General features: G+C 41.1%; 1 protein-coding gene across 4 annotated transcripts in view; it reads right to left on the reverse strand.

Moving 5' to 3' along the window:
* The window catches only part of rb1cc1 (RB1-inducible coiled-coil 1), a 144,200-nt gene that overhangs the window by 61,153 nt on the left and 56,263 nt on the right, over window positions 1-26,784 (reverse strand). For all 4 annotated transcript variants that reach the window (XM_078397381.1, XM_078397379.1, XM_078397377.1 and 1 more), the window contains 6 exons: window positions 24,868-25,054; window positions 24,688-24,769; window positions 21,041-21,105; window positions 16,511-16,614; window positions 12,759-12,885; window positions 4,895-6,786 (listed from right to left, as the gene is read on the reverse strand). In XM_078397381.1, the coding sequence (XP_078253507.1) occupies window positions 4,895-6,786; window positions 12,759-12,885; window positions 16,511-16,614; window positions 21,041-21,105; window positions 24,688-24,769; window positions 24,868-25,054 (2,457 nt within the window). The remainder of the gene's footprint in view (window positions 1-4,894; window positions 6,787-12,758; window positions 12,886-16,510; window positions 16,615-21,040; window positions 21,106-24,687; window positions 24,770-24,867; window positions 25,055-26,784) is intronic.

Raw genomic sequence — 26,784 nt, forward strand, 5'->3', positions numbered from 1 at the left:
TGCCCCAGCCAACTTTCTCAATCAGCTCTTCCAAAAACTAAATGAAATTAATCGACACTTTTTCCTTGCAGAAAATGTTGCTGTCTATCCCTTATCAATCCTAGCCTTTCCACAGTGGTGCAGCCAGTAGAGCTTATGCCTCACACGCCCGAGACCCGGATTCGATCCCGCCTTCCGGAGGAGTTTGCACTTTCTCCCTGCAGGACTGCGTGCATGGGCTCTCCGGTTTCCTCCAACATCCCAAAGACGTGCAGGTTTACAAGTTAATCGGCCTCAAGAAATTTCCCCCTAGTTTATAGAGAATGGGACAACATATAACTAGTGTGACAGGTGATCTATGGTCAGCATGGACTCAATGGGCTAAAGGGCCTGTTTCCATGCTGCACCTCTAAACTAAATGCAGGTAGATCCGATCCTTCAAATTCCCTCCAGTAGCTTTCTCATCACTGATGCAGACCTCCCAACATTTGATTTTCCAAATTCATAATTTCGATGCCCAAAATTCAGAATTTTACATCAAAATTCAAATATGGCGCATAATGCAACTTTTCAGCAAAATAAAAGTATACATGCCAAATGCGCATACGCGTTGCGCCACATTCATGTGTGAAAAATGACTATTATTTCCAACAGTCTGTAATTCTTGGGCTACATGTACAATGTCAGGCCTATCATGAGTATATTCTGCTATTTATAGAAAGGTTATTGAACAGAGATACTTTTTGCAACACAAAGAAAAAATTATTTTGATTTTTCTATTTTGCTTTTTCCTTACACATCCCAATTCTCTTGGTATTGAATAAAAGAACAATGGTCATAAGAAAGAGTTGATATATGCGATTCGACTCAGCATATGGAAGTACTTGTTGAAGTAAATTTGTACATTAATTGATAATCAGCCCAAAAAAGTGGTAATTGGCCTTACGGCTGTGTTTTCTTTTTTAACCCTGTCTTAATGAATTAATATAGTTATATAATCTTGCATTTAAATTTAATATTTACTCATTACAGTGCCACCACTGATTTTCTGGCACTCTTGATTCCAGAGCTTTGCTGGTTTATCCAGCCGGCCAAGGAACTTGGCTATGGGGATAGATGTGCTGGCTCCAGCTGGGCTGGAGTTCCAGAGTCACAGCTGCAGGTTGCAAATTCAACCCACCGATCGGCCAGGGAAGTCCCGATGAGGTAGAGATTGGCTGCCCTGCCCAGCCTTGGTGCCACATTTTCAGGGAGACTTCCAGGGCACGAGGGGGGATTTCTTGCGGAACCCCTAGCGATCGAATTGACAAATTGGTCATGGAAGTCCCGGTGAGGTAGGAATTGGCTGCCGCCCAGCCTAGGTAGCACATTATCAGGAAGACATCCAGGGCACGGGGGGGGGGGGGGGGGGGGGGGGGATTTCTCGCGGAACCCCTAGCGACCTCTAGCGGCCGAATTGACAGATTGCAATTACCGACTGTTTTGTGGAAAATTGTGAGGTGAAATCGGAAAGGCAGAAATGAAATAAGCGGAAACTTTCCGCCAAATTCGGAAGGGTTAGGAGGGGTGCTGATGTTACACTTATTGGCCTGCAGTTCCCTGACTTGACCTTGTCTTCTTAGGCCCCCTCGGTCATGGCTGACCATGGGTGATGCGAGTTGGCTGCTTGCTCCACACCTTGGCTAGAGCAGCGTCGTTTGTGGCTGAAGAGACCAATGCGGGCGTGACAGTCTCTGTTGCAAAGGTCACAAAGTACAGCGGCGGGGCGGGGCGAGTAGAGCGGCGGAAACGAGCACAGCGGCGGGGCGGGCCGAGTATAGCAACGGGGCGGGCCGAGTACAGCGGCGGGGCGGGCCGAGTACAGCGGCGGGGCGGGGCGGGCCGAGTACAGCGGCGGGGCGGGTCGAGTACAGCGGCGGGGCGGGGTGAGTACAGCGGGGGGGGGCGGGCGAATACAGCGGCGGGGGCGGGGCGAGTACTGCGGCGGGGCGGGCCGAGTACAGCGGCGGGGCGGGCCGAGTACAGCGGCGGGGCGGGCCGAGTACAGCGGCAGGGCGGGCCGAGTACAGCGGCGGGGCGGGCCGAGTACAGCGGCGGGGCGGGTCGAGTACAGCGGCGGGGCGAGTACAGTGGCGGGGCGGGGTGAGTACAGCGGGGGGGCGGGCGAGTACAGCGGCGGGGCGGGCCGAGTACAGCGGCGGGGCGGGGTGAGCACAGCGGCGGGGCGGGGTGAGCACAGCGGCGGGGCAGGGTGAGCACAGCGGCGGGGCGGGGTGAGCACAGCGGCGGGGCGAGCACAACGGCGGGGCGATTGTTTTGCGGAAAAATGTGAGGCGAAATCAGAATGGCGGAAATGAGATAAGAAAGCGTAAACCTTCCGCCAAATTCGGAAGGGTTGGGAGGTCTGTTGCCTTTTCAGCTATTCATTAAGATTCATGGATAAACTTGCACCCCAATTCCATCTTCTACACATTTGGGGTTTTTTAAGTACGTAACAACTTTTCACACTGTCTCAAATATACCAAATAACTGGACATCCATTGCTTCCGGGGCATTCGAGTGTAGAAACTGGTCCTCATCAGTTCTCAACACATCAGAATGAATCCCTTTTTCTGAGTCAATGATGCTCGAACCCCAAGCCAGGTGCAAACTTTCTTGCAACCCTTATTTAATGAAGCCTTTACAAAAAATGTATTTTAAACATATGTTACCAAACTAGAGATTAAACATCTTCCAAACTAGAGATGCCAAGACTAATGCTTTCAACTACACCTGAAGAAAATATATTTTCTCAGATAAATAGGTTGAGTCTTCTTACCTAAGCACCCATCCCCAGTATGCCAGTCTGAAGAAGGGTCTCGACCCGAAACGTCACCCATTCCTTCTCTCCCGAGATGCTGCCCGACCTGCTGAGTTACTCCAGCACTTTGTGAATAAATACCTTCGATTTGTACCACCATCTGCAGTTATTTTCTTATACACCCAGTATGCCAAGTTGCAATATAATTACAGTCTGACCTTACTCTAATAGTCCTGTAGCTTTGGAAACAGGATGAAATACCCATTTCCTATAGATTTCTCAAGTTAACCTTGAGAAACCAAGAAAGAACATGAAGGCCTATGATTTTCATACAACATTCTGGTTTCTGTGAATATTGCTGTGAATTGTTGTCACTTTCTTGTTAAAATATAAAACAGATTTCTGCTTATAGTTTCTCCAAAGAAGCGGATAATTTCAGATTTACAGTGCTGTTCCATCAGCAAGGCTTTTGCCTATTTACTCCTTGATCTTCACCTTAGATTTTCTCCACCCTCTTCAAAGCTTTTACTCACAGTCAGTTTGGCATTACAAGTTATTGCTAAAGATTTTAAAAGTCAGACCTAACAAAGCCTACCTCAACCATTAGGTGACTTGTGTCTAAGCATGGAGAGCTAGCCCACTAACCAAACAAGCATGACAGTCATGTACACACAAGGGATTGCAGATGCTAGTTTACAAAACAAGATAAAATACTGGAGTAACTCACGGGGCAAGCTGATTCTAGTGGGGGGAGAAAGCAGAGAGATGGGGGCAGAGGAAAGCCAGCAAGTGATAGGTGGATACAGCTGAAGGAGATTTTAATATAGAAGACGGGTGGACAAAGACCAGAGATGAGAAAAAACAAAAGCCTGTGAAATAAGAGTAGAAGGGGCAGAACAAAGCCAGCCAAGTGATAGAGAAGACGACAGAGAGCTCTAAGATAACGAGAGAAGTGTGAAATGTGGAGCCAGTTGAAGGGATATAGGTAATATAGGTAGAAGGGGATTGGGGGAGGGGGACGATAGTGGGAGACATGGGTGTGCATTCAATTGGAGCACAGGGAATAGAGGGGGGGGGGGGAAAGCCCTAGTAGTCCTCAACAACAATTTGCAGTCCCTACTCGACAATGTCTGGTCAAATACTATCTGGCCTCACCGGATGAATGAATCGTTCTCCATGTTACACTTGGAAGTAGCACTGAGCAACCAAGCACAGAATTTACAAGGGGCATATGGATGGAAAGAGAAGGGAGAACATCAGTATCGACCAAGAGTGACTCAAAGAATCACTGACTATATGACAAATGAGTGTGCATACTAGTTAACAGATCAGCACAGGAATGAACACTTGATCCAGGGTCTTGACTTGAAACACCTTTACCTGCACAAATGCGGCTCAACCGTCTGAGTTTCTTCAGTAGTTTGTTTGTTCCTTAGGAATGAATCCATTTACTAAATCCTCACCAATACATTTCTGTCTATGCACGTCTATTACAGACAGTGATAAAATAACAACTGCACAGTTCTTGTGGAGACCAAATCCTGTCTACATCACGAAGACAACATTGACTGTTTTGTGTCGCACAGTCACGCAAATTGAGAAGCAATACCTGGTAGCTCCAACTAGGACATCCATTTTGGGAATCAACAGCAATCTATACTATCACCATCTGTAACCTCAGTCTGACATATCCTCCACTCTACTGTTACAATCAAATCAGGGGATTATCTCTAGTTCACCAACTGCAGAAGTGCATACATACAACAGCACCAGGCAAATATTACAAGTCAACATGCATTCTTAACAGCAAAAACAAAATGATCAGAATTGTTGATTATGGGATTAAGGTGCTACAGTGAGGTGCTGAAAGAATGCATAACTGTCAGAGGTACTCTCATTTGTACGTGACATCACAGCCTCATTTCTTTTCTTAAACAAAAGTAAAACATCTCTTGATGGCCAGAGATAAACGCTCACCAAAACATGAAAAGGATGCTAATAGTGTTGGTCAGCATTTATTCCTAACATTCAAATGCCATGTTACCGAATGAAAAAAAAAATCTTAATACATTATATTAATTATAACTATGAAAGTGAAGAACAATATTTGCATACCTCTCAACTCTACATTGTTCAAGTTGACTTTCAATTATTTGCTTTTCTTGCTCAAGTGCTTGTACTTTTCGTTTGCAATCCTCATACATTTTACTTGCAACCTCCTCCTTCCTTTCCTGGCTTAGTGTGTTGTGCAGTTGTTCCTTCTCCTCCCGAAGGACACGAATAGCAGCTTCATATTTTGTTTCAAGTTCAAAGACAACACGCTCTTTCTCTGAAACCATTTCCTCCTTCTGTTTATCTATGGCTTTCAAACATTGTTTCAACTTAGTATCAAGCTCTTCAACTTGTCCCTTTAATGTTACTTCAGCATCAAGTGCTTGTTGCCTCATTACGTCCAGTTTGTTTAACTCTGTTCTAAGTAGGGCCATCTCAACTTCGTGCCTATCCACCAATTCAGAAATGCACTGATTTTTCTCAATGGACATTAATGTTCTTTGTTCTGCAAGTTCCACATCACAGTCTTCTACCTTTAGCTGCATCTGGTGTTTTAAGTCAGTTATCTCTTTGCTGTACTTCTCTGCTTCTTTCAGTACCTGACATTTTATAATCTCTTCTTGCTGGACTTGGTTCCCCTTTAAAAGCTGCCGTAATTCCTCTGTTTCAGTTTCTTTCAAAGTTAATTCAACTTCCTGCTTACATCTCATGTCAGAAAGGTCAGAAACTTTAAATTTAAATTCATTCAGTTCTTTATCTTGCTCCTGGAGCTTTAGGGCAAGGGACTGCTGTAGGTCTGTCAACTTGGCTTCATTTTCCCTCTGGATTTGTAGTTGCTGATCACAGTGATCAGTCATCAGCCTTTCCACTTCTTGCTGATGCCTAGCTTGACAATCTTCCAGATCTTTCAAATGACTTTGTTCAAGATTCTGAAGCTCTTCACTTAAGCGTGCTATCTTCTGATCAGCCTGTATTTTAAGCCCATTTAATTCCTCCAATAAACTCTCTTTGGACTGACTAAGTTCTTGGATTTGTATCTCTAGTTTCCTTCGCTCTTCCATTAGATCCTGAATTTCTTTCTCTTTACTAATTTGTAAACATGCAAAGGTTTCATTTTTAGTCCGTGTTGCAGCAATTTCATTATCTTTTTGCCTTATACTATCTTCAAGTTCAAACAATTGCTTTCTCAACTTCTCTACAATTTGCTGAGTGGTCTCAGCCTCGATATTCCACTTGCTCATTTGGTCTTCATAATCCTTATTTAAAGCCTCTAATTTTTGCTGATAATTTCCCTGTGCTTCTGCTTCAACTCTGCATTTTACAGTTTCTATTATACTTCTTAATTCTTCACGTACATTTTTCATGGAACTATTAAAATCACGCTGTTCTTTCTGAATAAGTGCTCTAAAATGGCTAAGATCTTTCCTAATGCTTACAAAATGTGACTGAGACATTTCGGTGATAAGTCTATATCTTTCTAAATGTACTTTTAAATTTGCCACTTCACTAGAGTCTTCCTTTTCGCCAAAAGTTGTATCTTGCATACGTTTATTATCAATAGCATTAATAACAGAAGAATAGAGAGATTCAAGCATCATTTCAGGACTTTGCGGATCACTGTTTAAATTTGGTGATGGCAGGTTCTCCTCGATCACAAACTCATTTACAGCTGACACAAAATCAGACTCTGGACTTTCTGCCAATGAATCCATATCTACAGATCCTTGTTTAAGAACTTGTTCCAAACTGGGATGAGGAATAGTTTCAAAATCAAATGTATGGGCATCAATACTATCTGGAGATAACTCTTCTAATGAAGCAGGAACATTTTCAGATGGACAGATTGGTCCCTGAAGGCTAAGAGTGGGTCTGATTCTAGAAGAGGTAGCTTTAGTTTCGGTTGTGCTTTCAAGCCTGTATGTTGTTGTTGTTAATGGAGGTTGATCAAGCGATGCCTGTAAAAGAAAACAGTGAAGAGATTTTTTTTAAATTCTAAAGAGGATCAGATAAAAGAACTTAGCATTTTAATGACGGAAATTAGATAAAATAAATGAAAGTTTGATTGGGTATTTTATTACAAGTTGCACAATTACACATTTTTCCAACTGCTGGAATGACCAAATATGAATAACCACATACACCCAAAACATTATGACCACTGACAGGTGAAGTGAATAACATTGGTTATCTTGTTAAAATGGCACCTGTCAAGGGGTGGGATATATTTGGCAGCAAGTGAACGGTCAGTTCTTGAAGTTGATGTGTTGGATGCAGGAGAAATGGGCAGGAGTAAAGACCTGAGCGACTTTGACAAGGGCCAAATTGTTATGGCCAGACGACTGGGTCAGAATATCTCTGAAACGGCAAGGCTTGTGGGTCAGCAGTGGTGAGTACCTACCAACAGTGCTCCGAGGAGGGACAAACCAGTAACAGGGTGTTGGGCGCCCAAGGCTCATCGATGCGCGAGGGCAACGAAGGCAGTCTGGTTCGAACCGACTGTGGGAAGGCGACAAGCTGATGTCCGGCCATTCATGTGGACGTCAATTTGACATGTGTCACCTACCTAAACATCGTTGCAGACCAGGTACATCCCTTCATGGCAACCCAGCGGTATGAACATTGACTTCTCCAACTTTAGATAGTTCCTCTGTCCCTCTCTTCCCCTCCCCCTTCCCAGTTCTCCCTCTATCTTCCTGTCTCTGGTTGAGTTGACAGGAGTCTTGGAGGAATGAAGTGGGATTAGTGCAAGATTAATGTAAAATGGGTGATTCGTGATCAGCACGTACATAACGAGAAAAGGGCCTCTTTCCATTTTGCATTGTTCTGCACTTTTGAGAAAAGAGTAATAATTTAGTTAGAAATTTCATCTTATCCCTGGTGAGATGCTAGAACAATGACCAAGATTTCAGCCCAGTAACTGTGAACAAATTTACATCCTACCTCCCATTCACCAACCAAGGAGATATTTGTTACATGCTGAATGATGTCTAAAAAGCATCAAATTCAAAGACAAGAAAAGGGATTAAATCTAATCCTCTATTCCTGATCCATGTAACAGGTATGCAGATAGAAAATATGAACCAGACTTGCTGAATAAATGTCAAAGTAGTGATAAATCAAAGACCAAGGTGTTGTATCAAGGATATATTAATGCAAAAATAGAAGCAAGAGAAATTACAGAGAATGAGAAAGAACAGAGCACATTTGTTTCAGATTTTGCAGCTGCGCACATGTTGCTTAGATTAGGAATAAGGGGTAAAGAACTGCAAAGCAAACATTGAATATATTCTAAACATATTGATTGCAAATGTTTTTGACATTAGATTGTATAAAATTAGCCGTTGATCAATTAACACACATAAATTTAATTTCAATTACATGAAATTAAAATAGGAGACATTTTGATCAACAAATCCAAAAGAGAATTAAATACTTCACTAAAAAACATGTGAGCAGTTTACAGGCTGCAATTAAAACATCATGCATTTTTAAAAAACCAAAATGTCTATAATTAAATCAATAAAGTTATATACATCAGGAAGGGATGAAAAGGCTGGGAATCTTATCTAAAATAGAAACATCAGATGGGTGACATGAATCTAAAAATAAAACTGAGGCATAGTTCCCATATTTATATCAAAGCTTTCAAATGCAGAACTTGTACCACAATGAGGGTTGTGATACACAGTCCTGATGCATCTCAAGTAAAATAAGTTTACGATAAAATGGAATAGAAGGATATGTTAGAAACATAGAATATAGGTGAAGCAGTAGGCCATTCAACCCTTTGAGCCAGCAACACCATTCAATATGATAATGGCTGATCATACAAAATCAGTACTGTTCATGCTTTCCCCCCCATATCCCTTGATTCCGTCAGCCCTAACAGCTATATCTAACCCTCTCTTGTTGGAATTAGATTGCAAAAAAAATAGCCGTGTCCCATGTAAGTCATAAACACAAGTAGAGACATGCTGGGCCAAGTATAGCAGGTTGTGTTCATTTTGGGTAGCATTATATCTCATAATTTCATCCTGGAGATTGGCTTAGTTTTAATTGCACGTGAAGAGCATGTTTGAGATTGCTATTTTATCGTTGTTAAACTGGAAAGGGTGCAGAGAAGATTTATGAAAATGTTGCCAGGAATCAAGGGCCTGAGCTATAGGGAGAGGTTGAGCAGGTTAGGACTTTATTCCTTGGTGTGCAACAAGATGAGGGGTGATCTTATCGAGGTGTATAAGATCATGAGAGGAATACAGTGCCCTCCATAATGTTTGGGACATACATAATCCAAAGATCCATAATTTATTTATTATGGATCTTTGTACTCTGTACTCCACAATTTGAGATTTGTAATAGAAAAAAAATCACATGTGGTTAAAGTGCACATTGTCAGATTTTAATAAAGGCCATTTTTATACATTTTGGTTTCACCATGTAGAAATTACAGCAGTGTTTATACATAGTCCCCCCATTTCAGGACACCATAACGTTTGGGACATAGCAATGTCATGTAAATGAAAGTAGTCATGTTTAATATTTTGTTCCATATCCTTTGTATGCAATGACTGCTTGAAGTCTGTGATTCATGGACATCACCAGTTGCTGGGTATCTTCTCTGATGATGCTCTGCCAGGCCTGTATTGCAGCCATATTTAGCTTATGTTTGTTTTGGGGGCTAGTCCCCTTAAGTTTTCTCTTCAGCATATAAAAGGCATGTTCAATTGGGTTCAGATCAGGTGATTGTCTTGGCCACTCAAGAATTGACCATTTTTTAGCTTTGAAAAACTCCTTTGTTGCTTTAGCAGTATGTTTGGGATCATTGTCTTGCTGTAGAATGAACCGCCGGCCAATGAGTTTTGCTACTACCATCAGTAGTTGTATCATCAATGAAGATAAGTGAGCCAGTACCTTCAGCAGCCATACATGCCCAAGCCATAACACCCTCACCACCGTGTTTCACAGATAAGGTGGTATGCTTTGGATCTTGGACAGTTCCTTCTCTCCTCCATACATTGCTCTTGCCATCACTCGGATATAAGTTAATCTTCATCTCATCTTTCCACTAGACCTTTTTTCCAGAACCGTGGTTGCTCTTTTAAGTATTCCTTGGCAAACTGTAACCCAGCCATCCTATTTTTGGTTTGCATCTTGCGGTGTAGCCTCTGTATTTCTGGGCATGAAATCCTCTGCAGACAGTGGTCATTGACAAATCCACACCCGACTCCTGAAGTGTGTTTCTGATCTGTCGGACAGGGTTTTTCCTTATTGTAGAGAGAATTGTTCTGTCATCAGCTGTGGAGGTCTTCCTTGGCCTGCCAGTCCCTTTGCGATTAGAAAGCTCACCAGTGCTCTCTTTCTTCTTAATGATGTTCCCAACAGTTGATTTTGGTAAGCCTAAGGTTTGGCTGATTAACAATTTTATTCTTGTGTCTCTCAGTCTCATAACGGCTTCTTTAACTTTCATTGGCACAACTTTGGTCCTCATGTTGATAAACAGTGATAGAAGTTTCCAAAGGTGATGGAAAGACTGGAGGAAAGACTTGGTGCTGAGAGCTCTCTTACACCTACATTAAGGCGGCAATTAAACACACCTGAGCAAATACAAACGCCTGTGAAGCCATGTGTCCCAAACATTATGGTGCCCTGAAATGGGGGGACTATGTATAAACACTGCTGTAATTTCTACACGGTGAAACCAAAATGTATAAAAATAGCCTTTATTAAAATCTGACAATATGCACTTTAACCACGTGATTTTTTCTATTACAAATCTAAATGATGGGTCTTTGTCCCAAACATTATGGAGGGCACTGTAGTTCGGGTAAATGCACAGTCTTTTACCCAGAGTCGGAGAATCAAGAACTAGAGGACATTGGTTTAAGATGAGGGGGTAGATTTAATACGAACCTGAGGGGCAACTTTTTTTTACACAAAGTGGTACGTATATGGAACGAGCTGCCACAGAAGCTATTATCACAAATTTAGGCAGGTACATGGGTAGGTTAGGTATAGAGGGATATTGGCCAAATGCAGAAAGGTATGACCAGTGCAGATGGGGCATGTTGGTCAGCATGGGAAAGTTGGGCCGAAGGGCCTGTTTCCACACTAAATGACTTTATGTCAGCAATTGCTAGCTATGGAAGCAGGTACAAGTACTCAGGCTTAGATTGTTTAAAAAAAAAATTATACCCAAATAGACCTTCACAAAAAACATCCTGACATTATAATCTCAGCCCATTTTTGGATATGATTATCCCAATTTTGGAACTACTGCCTAAAATGTGATCAACTATGAAGCTTATTTTGAAACAAAGAGCTGGTGATTTAAAATCTAATCGAGATAAGGAATGAATGTTCCTCCATCTAGTGGCATAAAAGATTCTAAATAAAATGAGTGTAATCATCTTATTGCGTAACCCTTCATTACAAACAGCCTAAAAATGGTTAAATGGACTCAAGATGGGCGATTCTGGAAATGAGAAAACAGTTACATGAAAGGAAATTGTAAAGGTACATGACAATAGGAGATCAAAAAATGTATGTCACTTTGCATCCACTAGACCCATGACTTTCAATGCATCAACTGTTTGATTTCCACATTTGCCACGGACTAGATGAATCAAAGCACAAGATTAACTGGCTTTGCACTAAGACATTTACACCGACATCCTTTAAATTGGTTTCAAATTTTTGGATAACAACCACTTTAATTAAAAATAAGGATGCACAATGGCATAGCTAATGCTTCAGAGCTCCAGCAACCAAGGTTCAATCCTGACTTTAGATAATTTAGTTCATACGTTCAAGGAGCAGAATTAGGCCATTTGACCCATCACGTCTACTCTGCCATTCAATCATGGCTGATCTATCTTTCCATCTCAACCCCATTCTCCTCCCCATAACCCGACTCTAATCAGGAATCTGTCAATCTCCACCTTAAAAATATCCACGCCTTCCACAGCCGTCTGCAACAATGAACTCCACAGATTCACCACCCTCTGACGAAAGAAATTCCTCCTCATCTCCTTTCTAAAGGTACGTCCTTTTATTCTGAGGCTATGGCTTCTGGTCCAAGCATCACCCCTTGCGCAAGCATCTTCTCCACATCCACTAGCCAAGCCTTTCACTATTCAGTAAGTTTTAATGAGGTCCATCTTCATCCTTCCAAACTCCACCAAGCACAGACCCAGTACCTCAAACCCTCATATGTTAACCCAATCATTCCTGGGATCATTTTCGTAAACCTCCTCCGGACCCTCTCCAATGCCAACACATCCCTCCTCAGATATTTTAGGGATACAGCATGGCGACAGCCAATTTGACCCGAGTCCACGCCGACCATCGATCACTCATTCACACTAGTTAAATCCAACTTTCTCTCATCTTTTCCCTACACCCGATACAATTGTTTTTCTTTTTTGTTTACAGAGGTCAATTAACCTATAAACCTACATATCTTTGGGATGTGGGAGGAAACCCGAGCAGCCGGGGAAACCCCACGGGGTCACAGGGAGAATATGCAAACTCCGCAGTGACAGCAGCCAGGTTCTGGATTTGAACCAGGATCTCTGGCGTTGAGAGCCAGCAGCTCTACCAGCTGTGCCGCCACAGATGGTGTATGTATGGTGTTTGCACATTGTCCCTGTGATCATGTGGGGTATTTTCTGGTGGTCCAGTTTCCTCACATGCCCCAAGGATGTGCATGTTGGGAGATTACCTGGTAGCTGCAAATTTCCCTTCATCTGTTGTTAAAATCTAGGACAGACAGATAGGAATGTGGTAGGTATAAAATAGGATTATTGTAAAGTTACTGTAAAGGGTACTTGACAAGTCAGCTTGGACTGGATGGGCCAAAAGGGCCCATTTCTATGCTGTTTTATTCTTTGGCATTAATAAGCCCTACAAATTAAAGTTAAATATTTACCTTTTGCTCAGTGAGCAAGTCTGTGATTGTTTGGGACATTTCATCCAAACTCTGAGCCGTTTTGACCAAATTACGAAGAATTTGAATATGCTGATGTAATGGCTCAAAATCACAAAGTGTAGGAACCCTTTAAGGAAAAAGAATCAGAACAAAAAAATTAACTTAAGCAAACTGATTTTTCATATTTGAATCAAATCAATCACGTCAACCATAAACAGTAAATAGATGTTTGCATTTTTATTTAACAAATCAAAGTCTTGACTCAATTGCTAATCCTGTGGAAAGGGAAGAGAGCATTTTTAATGAAATCAACTGGAAAATACTGAAAACAGTATCGGAAGGCACAAAAATAATGTATCATAAAAGCCTCACTAAACCTGCTGAAAAAAAACATTGCATGATACCTGAAATTTCTACGTAGTGGTTCTCCAAAGTCAATTTGTCTACAAGGCCAAAAACAAATTCTAATTTTAACAGGAAAGAAGATAATTTAATGTGGGGAATGAGTCAACTACTTTTCTTTAAACACATCTAGTAGCTGCCAACTAGAGAAGCAAAAAAACAAGTTGCTAACCAGCTCACATTTCAATTGATAAACGATAGCCATGCTATAATAATACTGGAATTAAAGGTTCAAAGCTTTTTTTCAAAACATTACTCTCCTTTGTAAGCAGTTGTCACTTCAGGGAGCAAGATATCCACAACATATCATACTTAAGGTCAGCATAATGGCAATGGAAAAATATAAACAAACCTCTAAGACCTTCAGCCAGAACTGCGCACCAATCTTAGAAATGTAAAATGTATCCCTTTGTGGTTATCATCGTATGTCCAGCCAAAGATGGCAACAAAACAAAATTCCCTTTCCCCTCCCCAATAGGCAGAAAAATATGACATTTAAACAATTAAAAGTTAACCATTCAGAATGATTTGAAAATTTAATCTAATTACATTTTGCAATGCTACAGCAAAGTCATAAGAATCTGACGTGTAGAATAATAAAACGGTGGAAAATTTGGTATGTGGTTAACTTAACTCGAAGAATGAGAATTACAACAGCTCAAGGCGAGTAAATCTACCTGTAGGAGCCATTTGTGTTTATTAGCTATCTTAGCATATTATATTATTTTGTATCTTGCTGTGTTATTTTTGGACACTTGGGGGTTGTCGTGAGATGAATACATATACGGGCATATATGGACTGGGAGGAGCCAGAATTGGGAGTATAATTGGGAATGCAGAGACGTGATTCGTCAGATGCAGAGAAGCTGTGGCGGGATACTATTATTTTTTCCCCACAGTTCTCAACATGCAGTTTTCTCATACAGCAAGGACAGTTGAGTCTTTCTTAACAGAGAAACGTATATCCAGCTATAGTAACAAACAACATTAACATTGATCAAGCCTGCTCCTTAAAACTGTTTGTGATTGCGATCCTTTTTATTTAGTTTCAATTATTAAAAGCACAAAGTTTGAAGATAAACAAAGCATTTAAGCTAACAAATAAAAACACTATCATTCTCCACTCAGGCAATTTACCCCATTTTTAAAATATGTGCTCGTATTACTTGCATCAGGATAAATCAGGAACAGGTTCAGCTAGTGGCTTCCCTAGCCAGGCAGCTGAGAAATCTTGAAACTTGCAGCACCTTATTAGTGTATGATACTCCAACAGCAAGCTGTGCGAAAGTTTCATGCCTATGGCCTCATCTCAGAAATTGCACTGTTATGAGCATATCTGCCTCTGAAATCATCTCAGAAATTACAGCCTAACACTTCAGCTTCAATAAAACTACAAAGTGCTGGAGTAACTCAGGATATAATGTTCTCCAGAGATGTTGCTTGACGCGTTACTCCAGCACATTGTATTTTTTTTTGTAAACCAGCTTCTGCCATTCCATGTCTACCTGACCTTCAACGTTGGCTCTTCAACTCAAAGTAACATTACAGGAGTGGTCCCAAATCTCAAAAAAAAGGGAACTACATTCAATGACCTATTCCTTCTCCAACAGATAATAAGATGGTAGATATATAGCATCTTCTTGTTCATTTTCACTCCTAAGTAGCAGAGAAGGAATTAGAACTATACCTATTTGATTAGATAATAAAAAAGTATGGAGCATAAAACACAAGCCAGACAGATTAAATTATCCATGTGTATTTAAATTCTCCATAAATAGTAATGCTTCTACTACACCAAGATCCAGTACAAAGGAAGATACCTTTATTACCACTACAGTATAAAAGCAATCATACAAAAGTCAAGAGATTACTTTCCTGCAGATTTTGCCATTAAATATTCTGGTACTAAATTTAAAGCTAAGTAGTTTAATGCATGTATTAATTCTTCCTAGCAAAACACCACAAGCACTACATCCTCTTAGAAGTAATAAATACATATAAAGAACAGCTCATTGAGCAGAGATCACCAAGAATATTTGGCCTGTTAAATTTATGAGTATTTCATATTTAAAATCATAATCCTTTGTTTTGTATTACACTTCAACTGTTAGATTTACTTTTGCACTATGGACTGGTATAATTTATTCATTTCAAAACTTCTTGGAGGAAACACTTCGCATTCTAACAAATCTTTGCATGAAAGCTTTCTGCTTTGTCCACAGAACAGCAACCTTAAGTTATAAAGATATAATTGAATTTGCATGAGACTAGGTTGAAATATTTTACTATGCTTATTGGCTTGGAAACCATGGAGAGCTTAAGTAGCAGTTAAACAAAATTTAAGCAGCAAAGAAAATAAATTTATCTTAAAATTCTTAAAGGTTTGAGTTTGGTAAGAGAAAGATTTAAAAATGTTTAAGTAGCAGTTAAACTAAATAAAATGGTTTATCCAGCAAAGGAAGGTAATTTATCATAATTAAGGGTTTGAGTTTGGCAAGACAAAAAGATTTTTAAAAATTAAATATGCTTTTTTTTTTTTTTAAGTGGTCATGCCAAATAATTTACGTTTAAATTGAGCATAGCTCAAATACTGAACAAAAAAAGTACATTTGAAAAATTAATGCATATAGATAGAAGATTGAATGTATCGCATAATTCTTACCCCAAGTTAAAATATTTCAAAATTATGCTGCAGTCAAAATATAATCATTTCACAAATACCTGCATTCACGTGAATTGTAAAACAGGCAAAATATCATTTCCTCATCCTCAGGAATATCAAATCTAAAAACATGGCATGACTTCCTTAATACTGGACTGGAAATAGTCAGAATTGTGAGTTCAGATATAACAGTGGTGCTCAAATACACAACCTTTTGCCCCACTAGAGAGATCACTACCAATATTTTCTTTATAAATAGTGACATACACACGCAAAATATATATTCAGCCTGCAGAACAGAAGCATTTTTTTTAAATGTACCTATGGTTCAAGATACATATATTTTGATATATTCAGCAGGTAATACTCGACATATTCAGCAGGTAGTTTGGTGATTTTTTTTGCCACAGACTAAAAGGTCATGTTTCAGTTGAGTCTCGAATGATCACATTCTTCGATATCATCAGTTGCAAAACAAAGTTTAATGAAAAGAACATTTGCATTTTTTTAAAACAAAAAAGGTGATTTCAACTCAAACAAGTTCCTCAAACAGAAAAGTATAAAATTGCATCCAATCAAGAAAGCATTCAAACTTAAATACTGCTTTAAAATAAAAATGTTTTACACAAAGGTCTTCAGATCTGGACTGCTTTGCAAAAGTTTGCATAGTTGAGTGCATAGAAGTTACCTGAGAAATGGCTGAACTTCTGAAGGACAACAGGACTGTAGAAACTGCAAATCAGCTAACGATACATCAGGAAGTTCAAAGTCAAACTTCCGAGGCTTGTGCGTCTGCAACAATTAAAGTCAATAATTTAAATTAATAATTTAATGTTGTCAGTTAATAAATCATGGGCTAATGCAATAGTTTCTCAAATATGCAGTTGTGTAAGTGGAAGAAAAATGGAGCATCTTAATGATATCACAAAATTACTGGGTTTAAAAAAATATATAGACAATAGACAATAGGTGCAGGAGGAGGCCATTCGGCCCTTCGAGCCAGCACCACCACTCAATGTGATCATGGCTGATCATTCTCAATCAGTACCCCGTTCCTGCTTTCTCCCCATACCCCCTGACTCAGCTATCCTTAAGAGCTCTATCTAGCTCTCTCTTGAATGCATTCAGAGAATTGGCCTCCACTGCCTTCTGAGGCAGAGAATTCCACAGATTCACAACTCTCTGACTGAAACAGTTTTTCCTCATCTCAGTTCTAAATGGCCTACCCCTTATTCTTAAACAGTGGCCCCTTGTTCTGGACTCCCCCAACATTGGGAACATGTTTCCTGCCTCTAACGTGTCCAACCCCTTAATAATCTTATACATTTCGATAAGATCTCCTCTCATCCTTCTAAATTCCAGTGTATACAAGCCTAGTCGCTCCAGTCTTTTGAGCAGGCTAATAAAATAACCTGAAATTTCTAGTATCTGACAAAAGACAGAAAACAGAGGTATTGTTCAAATAGTGACAGTTAAAGACTTTGGTTAGATTGATGCCTACTGACTTTAGTCTCACATGATAGCTTTTTTATAATTGTTGACAACCTCCTTGCAAACAAAGAATCGACTACTAATAATTATATTAGTTCACGAGATTAGTGGGCAAAAATAGAGCACATGGTATTGGGGGTAGGGTATTGACATGGATAGAGGATTGGTTGGCAGACAGGAACCAAAGAGTAGGAATAAACGGGTCCTTTCAGAATGGCAGGTAATGGCGAGTGAAGTGCCGCAAGGCTCGGTGCTAGGGCTGCAACTATTTACAATATATATTAATGATTGGATGATGAAATTAAAAGTAACACTAGCAAATTTGCAGATGACACAAAGCTGGGTGGCAGTGTGAACTGCGAAGAGGATGCTAGGAGGTTGCAGGGTGACTTGGACAGGTTGAGTGAGTGGGCAGATGCATGGCAGATGCAATGTAGATAAATGTAAGGTTATCCACTTTGGCGGCAAGAACAAGGAGGCAGATTATTATCTGAATGGTGCCAGATCAGGTAAAAGGGAAGTGCAATGAGACCTGGGTGTTCTTGTACACCAATCACTGAAAGTAAACATGCAGGTACAGCAGGCAGTGAAGAAAGCTAATGGCACGTTGGCCTTCATGACGAGAGGATTTGAGTATAGAAATAAAGAGGTCCTTCTGCAGTTGTACAGGGCCCTGGTGAGACCACATCTGGAGTATTGTGTGCAGTTTTGGTCTCCTAATTTGAGGAAGGACATCCTTGCTATTGAGCCAGTGCAGCATAGGTTCACGACGTTAATCCCCGGAGTGGCGGGACAGTCATATGCGGAAAGATTGGAAAGACGGCTTGTATTCACTGGAGTTTAGAAAGATGCGAGGGAATCTTATAGAAACATAAAATTATAAAAGGACTGAAGTCAAGTCAAGTCTACTTTATTTGTCACATACACATACAAGATGTGTAGTGAAATGAAAGTGGCAATGCCTGCGAATTGTGCTAAAATTACAAACTGAATAGAAATAAAAAATAAAAAAAGACACCACACAAAAAATAAATTAATATAGTAAATTAGTCCCTGATGATATAAGAGTTAAATTAGTCCCTGGTGATATGAGAGTTAACAGTCCTGGTGGCCTGTGGGAAGAAACTCCGTCTCATCCTCTCTGTTTTCACAGCGTGACAGCGGAGGCGTTTGCCTGACCATAGCAGCTGGAACAGTCCGTTGCTGGGGTGGTAGGGGTCCCCCATAATGTTACTGGCTCTGGATCTGCACCTCCTGATGTATAGGTCCTGCAGGGGGGGGGCGAGTGTAGTTCCCATAGTGCATTCAGCCGAACGCACTACACTCCGCAGAGCTGTTCCCAAACCAGATTGAGACGTTGTCGGATAAGATGCTTTCTACTGCCCCAGAGTAGAAGCACTGAAGGATCATCAGAGAGACTCTGAATTTCCTCAGTTGTCCGAGGTGGTAAAGGCGCTGCCTTGCCTTACTCACCAGTACGGCAATGTGTGTTGTCCATGTCAGATCCTCTGTGATGTGGACTCCCAGGTATTTAAAGCTGCTCACCCTATCCACAGTAATCCCATTTATCGCCAGTGGCGTGTACGTCCTCGGATGTTGAGCCCTTCTAAAGTCCACAATCAGCTCCTTAGTTTTTGTGACGTTCAAGAGGAGGCTGCTGTCCTGACACCAGAGTGCCAGATCAGCCACCTCCTCCTTACCTCAGGCCTTCTCATCGTTATCGGAGATCAGGCCCATCACCACAATGTCATCAGCAAACTTGATGGAGTTGGAGCTGAACCTGGCCACACAGTCATGTGTGTATAGGTAGAACAGTCGGGTGTTAAGGACGCAACCCTTTGGGTATCCTGTGTTCAGGGTGAGGGGGTTAGATGTATGTCTCCCCATCTTGACCACTTGGGGCCTGGCGGTGAGAAAGTCCAGGACCCAGGCACACAGGGGAGTGTTAAGCCCCAGTTTCAGCAGCTTCTCAGCAAGTCTGGTGGAAACTATTGTATTGAAAGCTGAACTAAAATCAATGAACAGCATCCTCACATAGCCCCCCTTCTGGCTGTCAAAATGAGAGAGTGGTGTGCAGAACCTGGGAGACCGCATCATCCGCGGATCTGTTCGGACGGTATGCGAACTGCAGCGGGTCCATATTGCGAGGGAGGAAGGCACAGATGTGGTTCTTGATCAGCCTCGAAGCATTTCATGACCACCGAAGTCGGTAGTCATTCAAACAAGCTGGAGAGGCATTCTTTGGCACTGGTATGATGATGGATCTTTTCAAGCATGCAGGGACCACGGACTTGGCCAAGGAGTGGTTGAATATTGTGGTGAGCACTGGAGCAAGCTGAGTAGCACAAGACTTTAGTACTCGCCCAGATATACCATCTGGGCCTCCAGCTATACCATCTGGGCCTCCAGCTTTCCTCGTGTTCACATGCGTCAGAGCCCTCCTCGCGTCGTGCTCGGACACCGAGAATGTGTGCACATCCCCAGCGGTGGAACCCCTCTAGCCTCACTAGCCAGCACGCTGGCGGTGATGTTTTTAGACGGCGAGCTAGGGGTCATGTTGCCCGTCTCAAATCGTTCCTAGAAGGAGTTCAAGTCATCAGCTAGGGAGGTGCCGGCACTTCCGGTTGAGGGGGGGCTGCACCGGTAGTTAGTTATAGTCCGTAGCCTCTGCCAAAGGCGTCTGGTGTCCTGCTGCTCCACCTGTGACCGAACAAGCTAGATGCAAGAAAAAAGTGCCCAATATTGGGGGAGTCCAGAACCAGGGGCCACAGTCTAAGAATAAAGGGGAGGCAATTTAAAACTGAGATGAGAAAAAAAAAAAATTACCCAGAGAGTTGCGAATTTGTGGAATTCTCTGCCACAGAATGCAGTAGAGGCCAATTCACTGGATGAATTTAAAAGGGAGTTACATAGAGCTCTTTGGGCTAGCCTAATCAAGGGATATGGGAAGAAAGCAGGCAAGGGTTACTGATTGTGGATGATCAGCCATGATCACAATGAATGGCGGTGCTGGCTCAAAGGGCCGAATGGCCTCCTCCTGCACCTATTTTCTATGTTTCTACAACTGGAGACTGGGTGTCATGCTGCAAAATGCAAATGGAAAACTCTTCCTCCTTTGTTGGGAAAAAGGTTCAATGGTCATGGTGAATTAGGTGCCATATGCTCACAACACAAACAAGGATTTGGGAATTAAAACCAATGCCAGCAGAATGAACTGTTATTAGCAACATTATAACATTTTCAATTTCACAGCAAATTAATAAAGTAGAAATTAGTCTTTAGTAACCATAGTTTAGGAAAAATATATAGACCAAGGGCATATTCTTGGTATAGTTTGCACTTCTGCAAGATACCAGCGCTGAGAATTCAGAGTAATATTTAATTTACAGGAAGAAAACAGATAATTGTATTCACAGATTCCATGATAAATTAAGCAACTGTCTCTTAACTCTTGATCAAATTATTGATTAGCTCAACTGTCCATTGAGGACTTGCAAAATACTCTGGTTATTTATTCCAGCATGTATAACCAAACATTCATTATTGAAAAGTTTTTCTTGCAAGTTAAGCAGTCAAGAAAAAAAACCTTTTTTAACACTCCCTTAAATTATAACCTTAAATCTGAAATTTACATTAAAATATAAAAATAAAAATCATTGAAATTCTGCCGCAAGAATATTTTAGTAAATGTAATATTTAAATTATTCAAACAAAAATTTATACGTACACAAAACGATGATGGTGGCCATGAGTCAAGTCCCTTAAACAAGCGATTTCTAAGAAACGATCTTCCTGTGGAAACAAAGCTTAGTATAAATATGAATAACACAATAACGCTTCATGGCAGCACATGACTCTTCAGGAGAAAAAAAATGGAGATCAAGTTGTCTACTATAGTGTATTCTGTGAATCCATGTGCTTCAGAGGCATTTCTGAACAAAATGTTTTATATTGAAATTAAGGAGATTTTGGAAGATGACAATTTTTTTTAAAAAGAGCAAAAGAATAATTAAACAGGTTTAAAGAAGGGAATATCAGAGATCGGTGCCTTGGTAGCTGAAAACACTATCAACACGAAGCAATGAAAAAATAAGATGTCCGAGAAGCCAGAATTAAAGATGTGCCAATACCCTAGAGAGAAGCAATTACATAGTGAAAAAATAAATCCATGCCAAATTGGATGTGATGCAAGAATACCACCACCACCAATTTCAATGGATTGATATGAATGTAAGACTACGAAATAGGCAATCAATATTTTTCTTTGAGATGGTTTCATCAAGCATAATAGTTATCTGCTTAGTAACTAATTCAAAAATAGTCTGTGAAGAAAAATATAAAATCATTTTTACATTTAGTCATAAAGTCCAAGTCACACAGCACAGAAACAGGCCCTTGACTCAACTCATCCATAACGATCAGGTTTTATAACCGAGCTTGATCCATTTGTGAAATGATTGACTTGTGTCCCTCTGTACCTTTCCAATTCGTACTCCTGTCCAAATGTCGTTTAAATGTCACCATTGTAACTACCTCTCCAGCTTCCTCTAGTAGCTTGTTCCAATATGGGCTAGCCTCTGTATGAAGAAATTGCTATTCTAGTATCCTTAATTTTTTTCTCTCCCACCGTAAGTCTGTCCTCTCTAGTTATGGACTACCAGAAGAAAAACACTGATTATTCACCCTATCTGTACTTCTCACAATTGTATACATTTCTATAAGGTCACCCCTCAGTCTCCTTTGCTCCTAGGAAATGTCGCTGCCTTCCCTGATTCTCATTATACTTCAAGCCCTCAAAACCTGGAAACATCTTGATGAATCTTCCCTGCATCCTTTCCAGTTTAATGACATCCTTCTTATAGCAGGGTGACTCAAACTGCACACAATTTTCAAATATTTTACCAATGTCTTGTATAGCTGGAACCTGACATCCCAACACCTGCACCCAATATCTTTACCGATGAAAACAAACGTGCCAAATGCCTTCTTCATTACCCTTTCTACCTATTGTCATTTTCAGGGAAGGGTACACCTGTACTCTTTGGTGTCCCCACTCCACAGCACTCTACAGGGTCCTAATATTTACTGTGCATGTTCTTCTCCGGTTTAACTTCAGAACTCCTCACACTTGTCAGAGTGAAATACCATCTTATCAGAGATAAATTCTATCGACCATTCCTTGGCTCACTTTCCCAGTTGATCCAGAACTTTTTGTGAATTTGGATAGCCTTCCTCACTGTTCACTATATCACCAATTTTGGTGTCACTTACAGACTTATTAACCACAATTAACTATATTCTCATCAAATTTGTTAATATAGATGACAAACAACAGTGGATCCAGCACAATTCCATGTGGCACACATTGATCACAAGCCTCCAATCTGAATAACATCCCACTGCCACCCTCTGACCCCTTTCACCACACCAAATTTGAATCCAGTTGGGTGGCTCACCCTTGATCCTTTGTGATCTAACTGTCCAGACCAGTCTACCATGCTGGGCCTTGTCAAAGGCCTTGCGAAGATCCATATAGACAATGTTCACTCACCTGACCATGCCAAATGTCTTGGTGACTTCTTCAAAAAAATCTATCAGATTTAAGAGACATTATTTCCCACGCACAAAACAGCGCTTGACTATTTTTAATCAATCCTTGCCAACTCAAATGCTGGTGGATCCCATTCTCAAAATTCCCTCGAATAACTTAATCACTACTATGTCTGGCTCACTGGACTTAATATTATTTAAGATTGATAGCATCTTCTCTTTTGTAATTCAAACATGGGGAAACAGTTTACTACTCATTTCACACCTTTGATTCCATGACCTTCTAAGTAAACACTGATGAGAATCAAAACGGAAACAGTCAAAAAAATGGTTCCACAATTTTGATAAGCTTGCTTTGGCCAACTATTTTATGCTTTTCTTGTTTTATGCAAGCTATCACGTGCTACCATGCAAGATCAATGCAAGAGGAGGTTGGAGTCTCCTTAGGTAAGGAAGTTGCAATGAGAGATTTGGCAGCTGAAAACATAGTAGTCTCACCTACTGGCAGAAAATGATGGGCCACTGTCAGTAGTGGCCATATTCATGGCCCAAATCTTCTCTGGGCAAACAGCAGCAAAAATTACAAATTGCCTATATTTCATTTTAAATTCTGCACTCCTAACCTGAAGTCACACCATTCTCAAAACAGCAAACCTTAGTCTAAAGATAAAGACACAAAAAGCTGGAGTAACTCAGCGGGACAGGCAGCATCTCTGGAGAGAAGGAATGGGTGACGTTTCGGGTCGAGACCATTCTTCTTATACAAGCTTAGTCTAACTGTGCCACTGTGATGCTCTACATGAATGTGAACTTAACTTCAAACCTGAAAACATTTCTCATTCTGTATTCTGGGATAAAAGTATAATCCATGATTCCACTGTGGAGATCCTAGTGGGAATAAATCCCAATTCTGTGTTATAAAGTCTTAGCTGACCACCGCATCGCTGACTAGCATTTTAAATCATGTTTCACAACACCACTATTCAGTGTCATGGCTCAGCATGTACATTAAACTCTGTTGTAAACTCCACAGGGTCATCCGTCCTTCAATCCTCAAACAACTGAAATGTTCTTCCTACACCCAACTTACTATATGCTCTCTATCTGCTCATCTGCAATTTCAACCTCCCCTAATGTTCTCTACTCCTGCAGAATACCCAATAATAACAACCTGCTTTGATATACTGCTGTTAATAAAGGAAGATACCCAAGGACATTTCCCAAGACTATTATCAAACAAAAATTGATACCATAATAAACAAGCTGTTGGGCAGATGACCAAAAGCTTAATTAAAGAGGCGGTTTTAAAGAAAGTCTTAATGGAAGAAATATGAAAAAAGACTGAGGGAGTCAATTCCAAAATTACAACCTATGTGAATATAGCAACGAATAAGGGGGCACTGAAGGAGAGCAGACTGGAAGTAGATCTTGTACACCTGGAGCAGATTACAGAAGTAGGGAGAAAAAATGTAACTGAGACACTGAAAATATAGAGTTATCAGTCAATACTTTGCTGGATCGAAAGCTAAATGTATGTCAAACAGCACAAAAAATCAATCCATGTCTTTGTTCATGTTTACAACTGAAATCTTCATTGTACCTGATTAAATTATTTTTATCTGCAGAATATTGTAGAAAAGCAGAGAAGTGTTGAGTTGTTTGCCAAATAACAAGTGCAATGTGTATGAAATAAACATTCAGTATAACAAGCTCAAAATTACATTTCAAAATTATATTAAAAACGTCACATAAGAAACCATTATTATTTAATGATAATTAGAGCACAAATTCTTCCCATAAGCTTGTAATAACAAGAAAACTTACTGAATAGTTTTCCAAATGTTTCCCTCTTAGCCCGCTCCGCTTCATAAAGTTGTTTTCCTTCTTTTACAAGAGCACTGGCCCACTTTCAAGAAAAAACAAAAATTATATAATTTATTTTCAAACTCTGAACATGCTTGACAATGTTACCTGGAGATCAAAATCTAGAACTGGTCAACGTACCTCCCTGTAATGTTTAGTGAACATTTTCCGCCGTACTACTTCTACAACAGCTAGGCAGTACATTTGAGGCACAGTGCCAAGCGCCTCAACGATCCGCACTCTCTCTTGCAGTTCTGTCAGAAGCCGTAGCAAGGCCTGGAGCTTCTCACCATTCTGATCTGCATGCAGCATCACGTAACAGCACCACCTGTAATTACATTACAGAATTGGCATTAATCACCTCACACTCAGGAAAATGTCATCAAAAAGGGAAAGGTAATTTGCAACAAGAATTATGTCAACAACAAAATGCTGGAGTAACTCACTGGGACAGGCAGCATCTCTGGAGAGAAGGAACGGGTGATGTTTCGGGTCAAGACCCTTTAGACTGATGTCAGGGGAGTGGGCAGGACAGAGATAGAATGTAGTCAGAGACAGTAAGACTAATGGGAGAACGGAAGGGGGAGGGGAAGGAGAGAGAGGGAAAGCAAGGGCTATTTGAAGTTAGAGAAGTCAATGTTCATACCACTGGGGTGTAAGCTACCCAAGCGAAATATGAGGTGCTGTTCCTCTAATTTGCATTGGGCCTCACTCTGACAATGGAGGAGGCCCAGGACAGAAAGGTCAGATTGGGAATGGGAGGGGGAGTTAAGAGTGCTGAGCTACCGGGAGATCAGGTAGGTTAAGGCGGACTGAGTGGAGATGTTCAGCGAAACGATCGTCGAGCCTGCGTCTAAAGAATGAGGACATCTCCGATGATCTAGTATGGAAAACCTCATCCTCGGCGCAGATGCGGCATAGACGGAGGAATTGGGAGATGGGGATAGAGTCTTTACAGGAAGCAGGGTGGGAAGAAGTGTAGTCTAGATAGCTATGGGAGTTGGTAGGTTTATAATAGATGTCAGTCAATAGTCTGTCTCCTGTGATGGAGACGGTGAGATCCAGAAACGGTAGGGAGATGTCGGAGATGATCCAAGTGAATTTGAGTGCAGAATGGAAATTAGTCGTGAAGTTGATGCAGTCAGTGAATTCTGCATGGGTGCAGGAGGCAGCACCGATGCAGTCGTCAATGTAGCGGAGGTAGACTTCAGGGATAGGGCCAGTGTATGCCTGGAACAGCGATTGTTCGACGTACCCTACAAAGAGGCAGGCATAGCTGGGGCCCATAGCTACACCTTGGATTTGGAGGAAGTGGGAGGAGTTGAAGAAGTTGTTGAGGGTAAGGGACCAGCTCTGCTTGGGGGAGGAGAGTATTAGTAGACGGAAATTGGCTGGTTCTGCGGTCGAGGAAGAAACGGAAGGCTTTAAGACCTTCCTGGTGGGGAAGACTGAACATAGAGTGACTGGACATCCATGATAAAAATGAGGGAGTGGAGGCCTGGAAAACAGGTCATTGAAGAGACGAAGAGCATGTGAGGTGTCTTGGACATAGGTAGGGAGAGATTGGACCAGGGGGGATAGGATGCAGTCAAGGTATGTGGAAATTAATTTGGTGGGACATGATCAAGTAGAAACAACCTCCGCGATGGAATTCTGATTGGATACGATAGAACTGTATTTATCCCGGGAGGGAAATTGATCTGCCAACAGTCATAAAAACACAAAATACATGAAATTAAAGTGATGAGTGGAAAGGATTGGAGATGTGCAAAGGTTGGGGTGGGGTGGGGGGACAGACAGTCTCAGTGTCTGTCTACCCCACGATAGAAGGGGGGGGGGGGGTTGTACAGTTTGATAGCCACAGGGAAGAAGGATCTCCTGTGGCGTTCTGTCCTGCATCTTGCTGGAACTAGTCTGTTGCTGAAGGTACTCCTCAGGTTGACCAGTGTGTCATGAAGAGGGTGAGGTGTATTGTCCAGGATGCTCTGCAATTCCCCTCCACCTCCAATGAATCCAACTCCGCCCCCAGGACAGAACCAGCCTTCCTGATAAGTTTGT

This window comes from Rhinoraja longicauda, chromosome 4 (genome assembly GCF_053455715.1).
Source record: "Rhinoraja longicauda isolate Sanriku21f chromosome 4, sRhiLon1.1, whole genome shotgun sequence".
NCBI classification, from domain to species: Eukaryota; Metazoa; Chordata; class Chondrichthyes; order Rajiformes; family Arhynchobatidae; genus Rhinoraja; species Rhinoraja longicauda.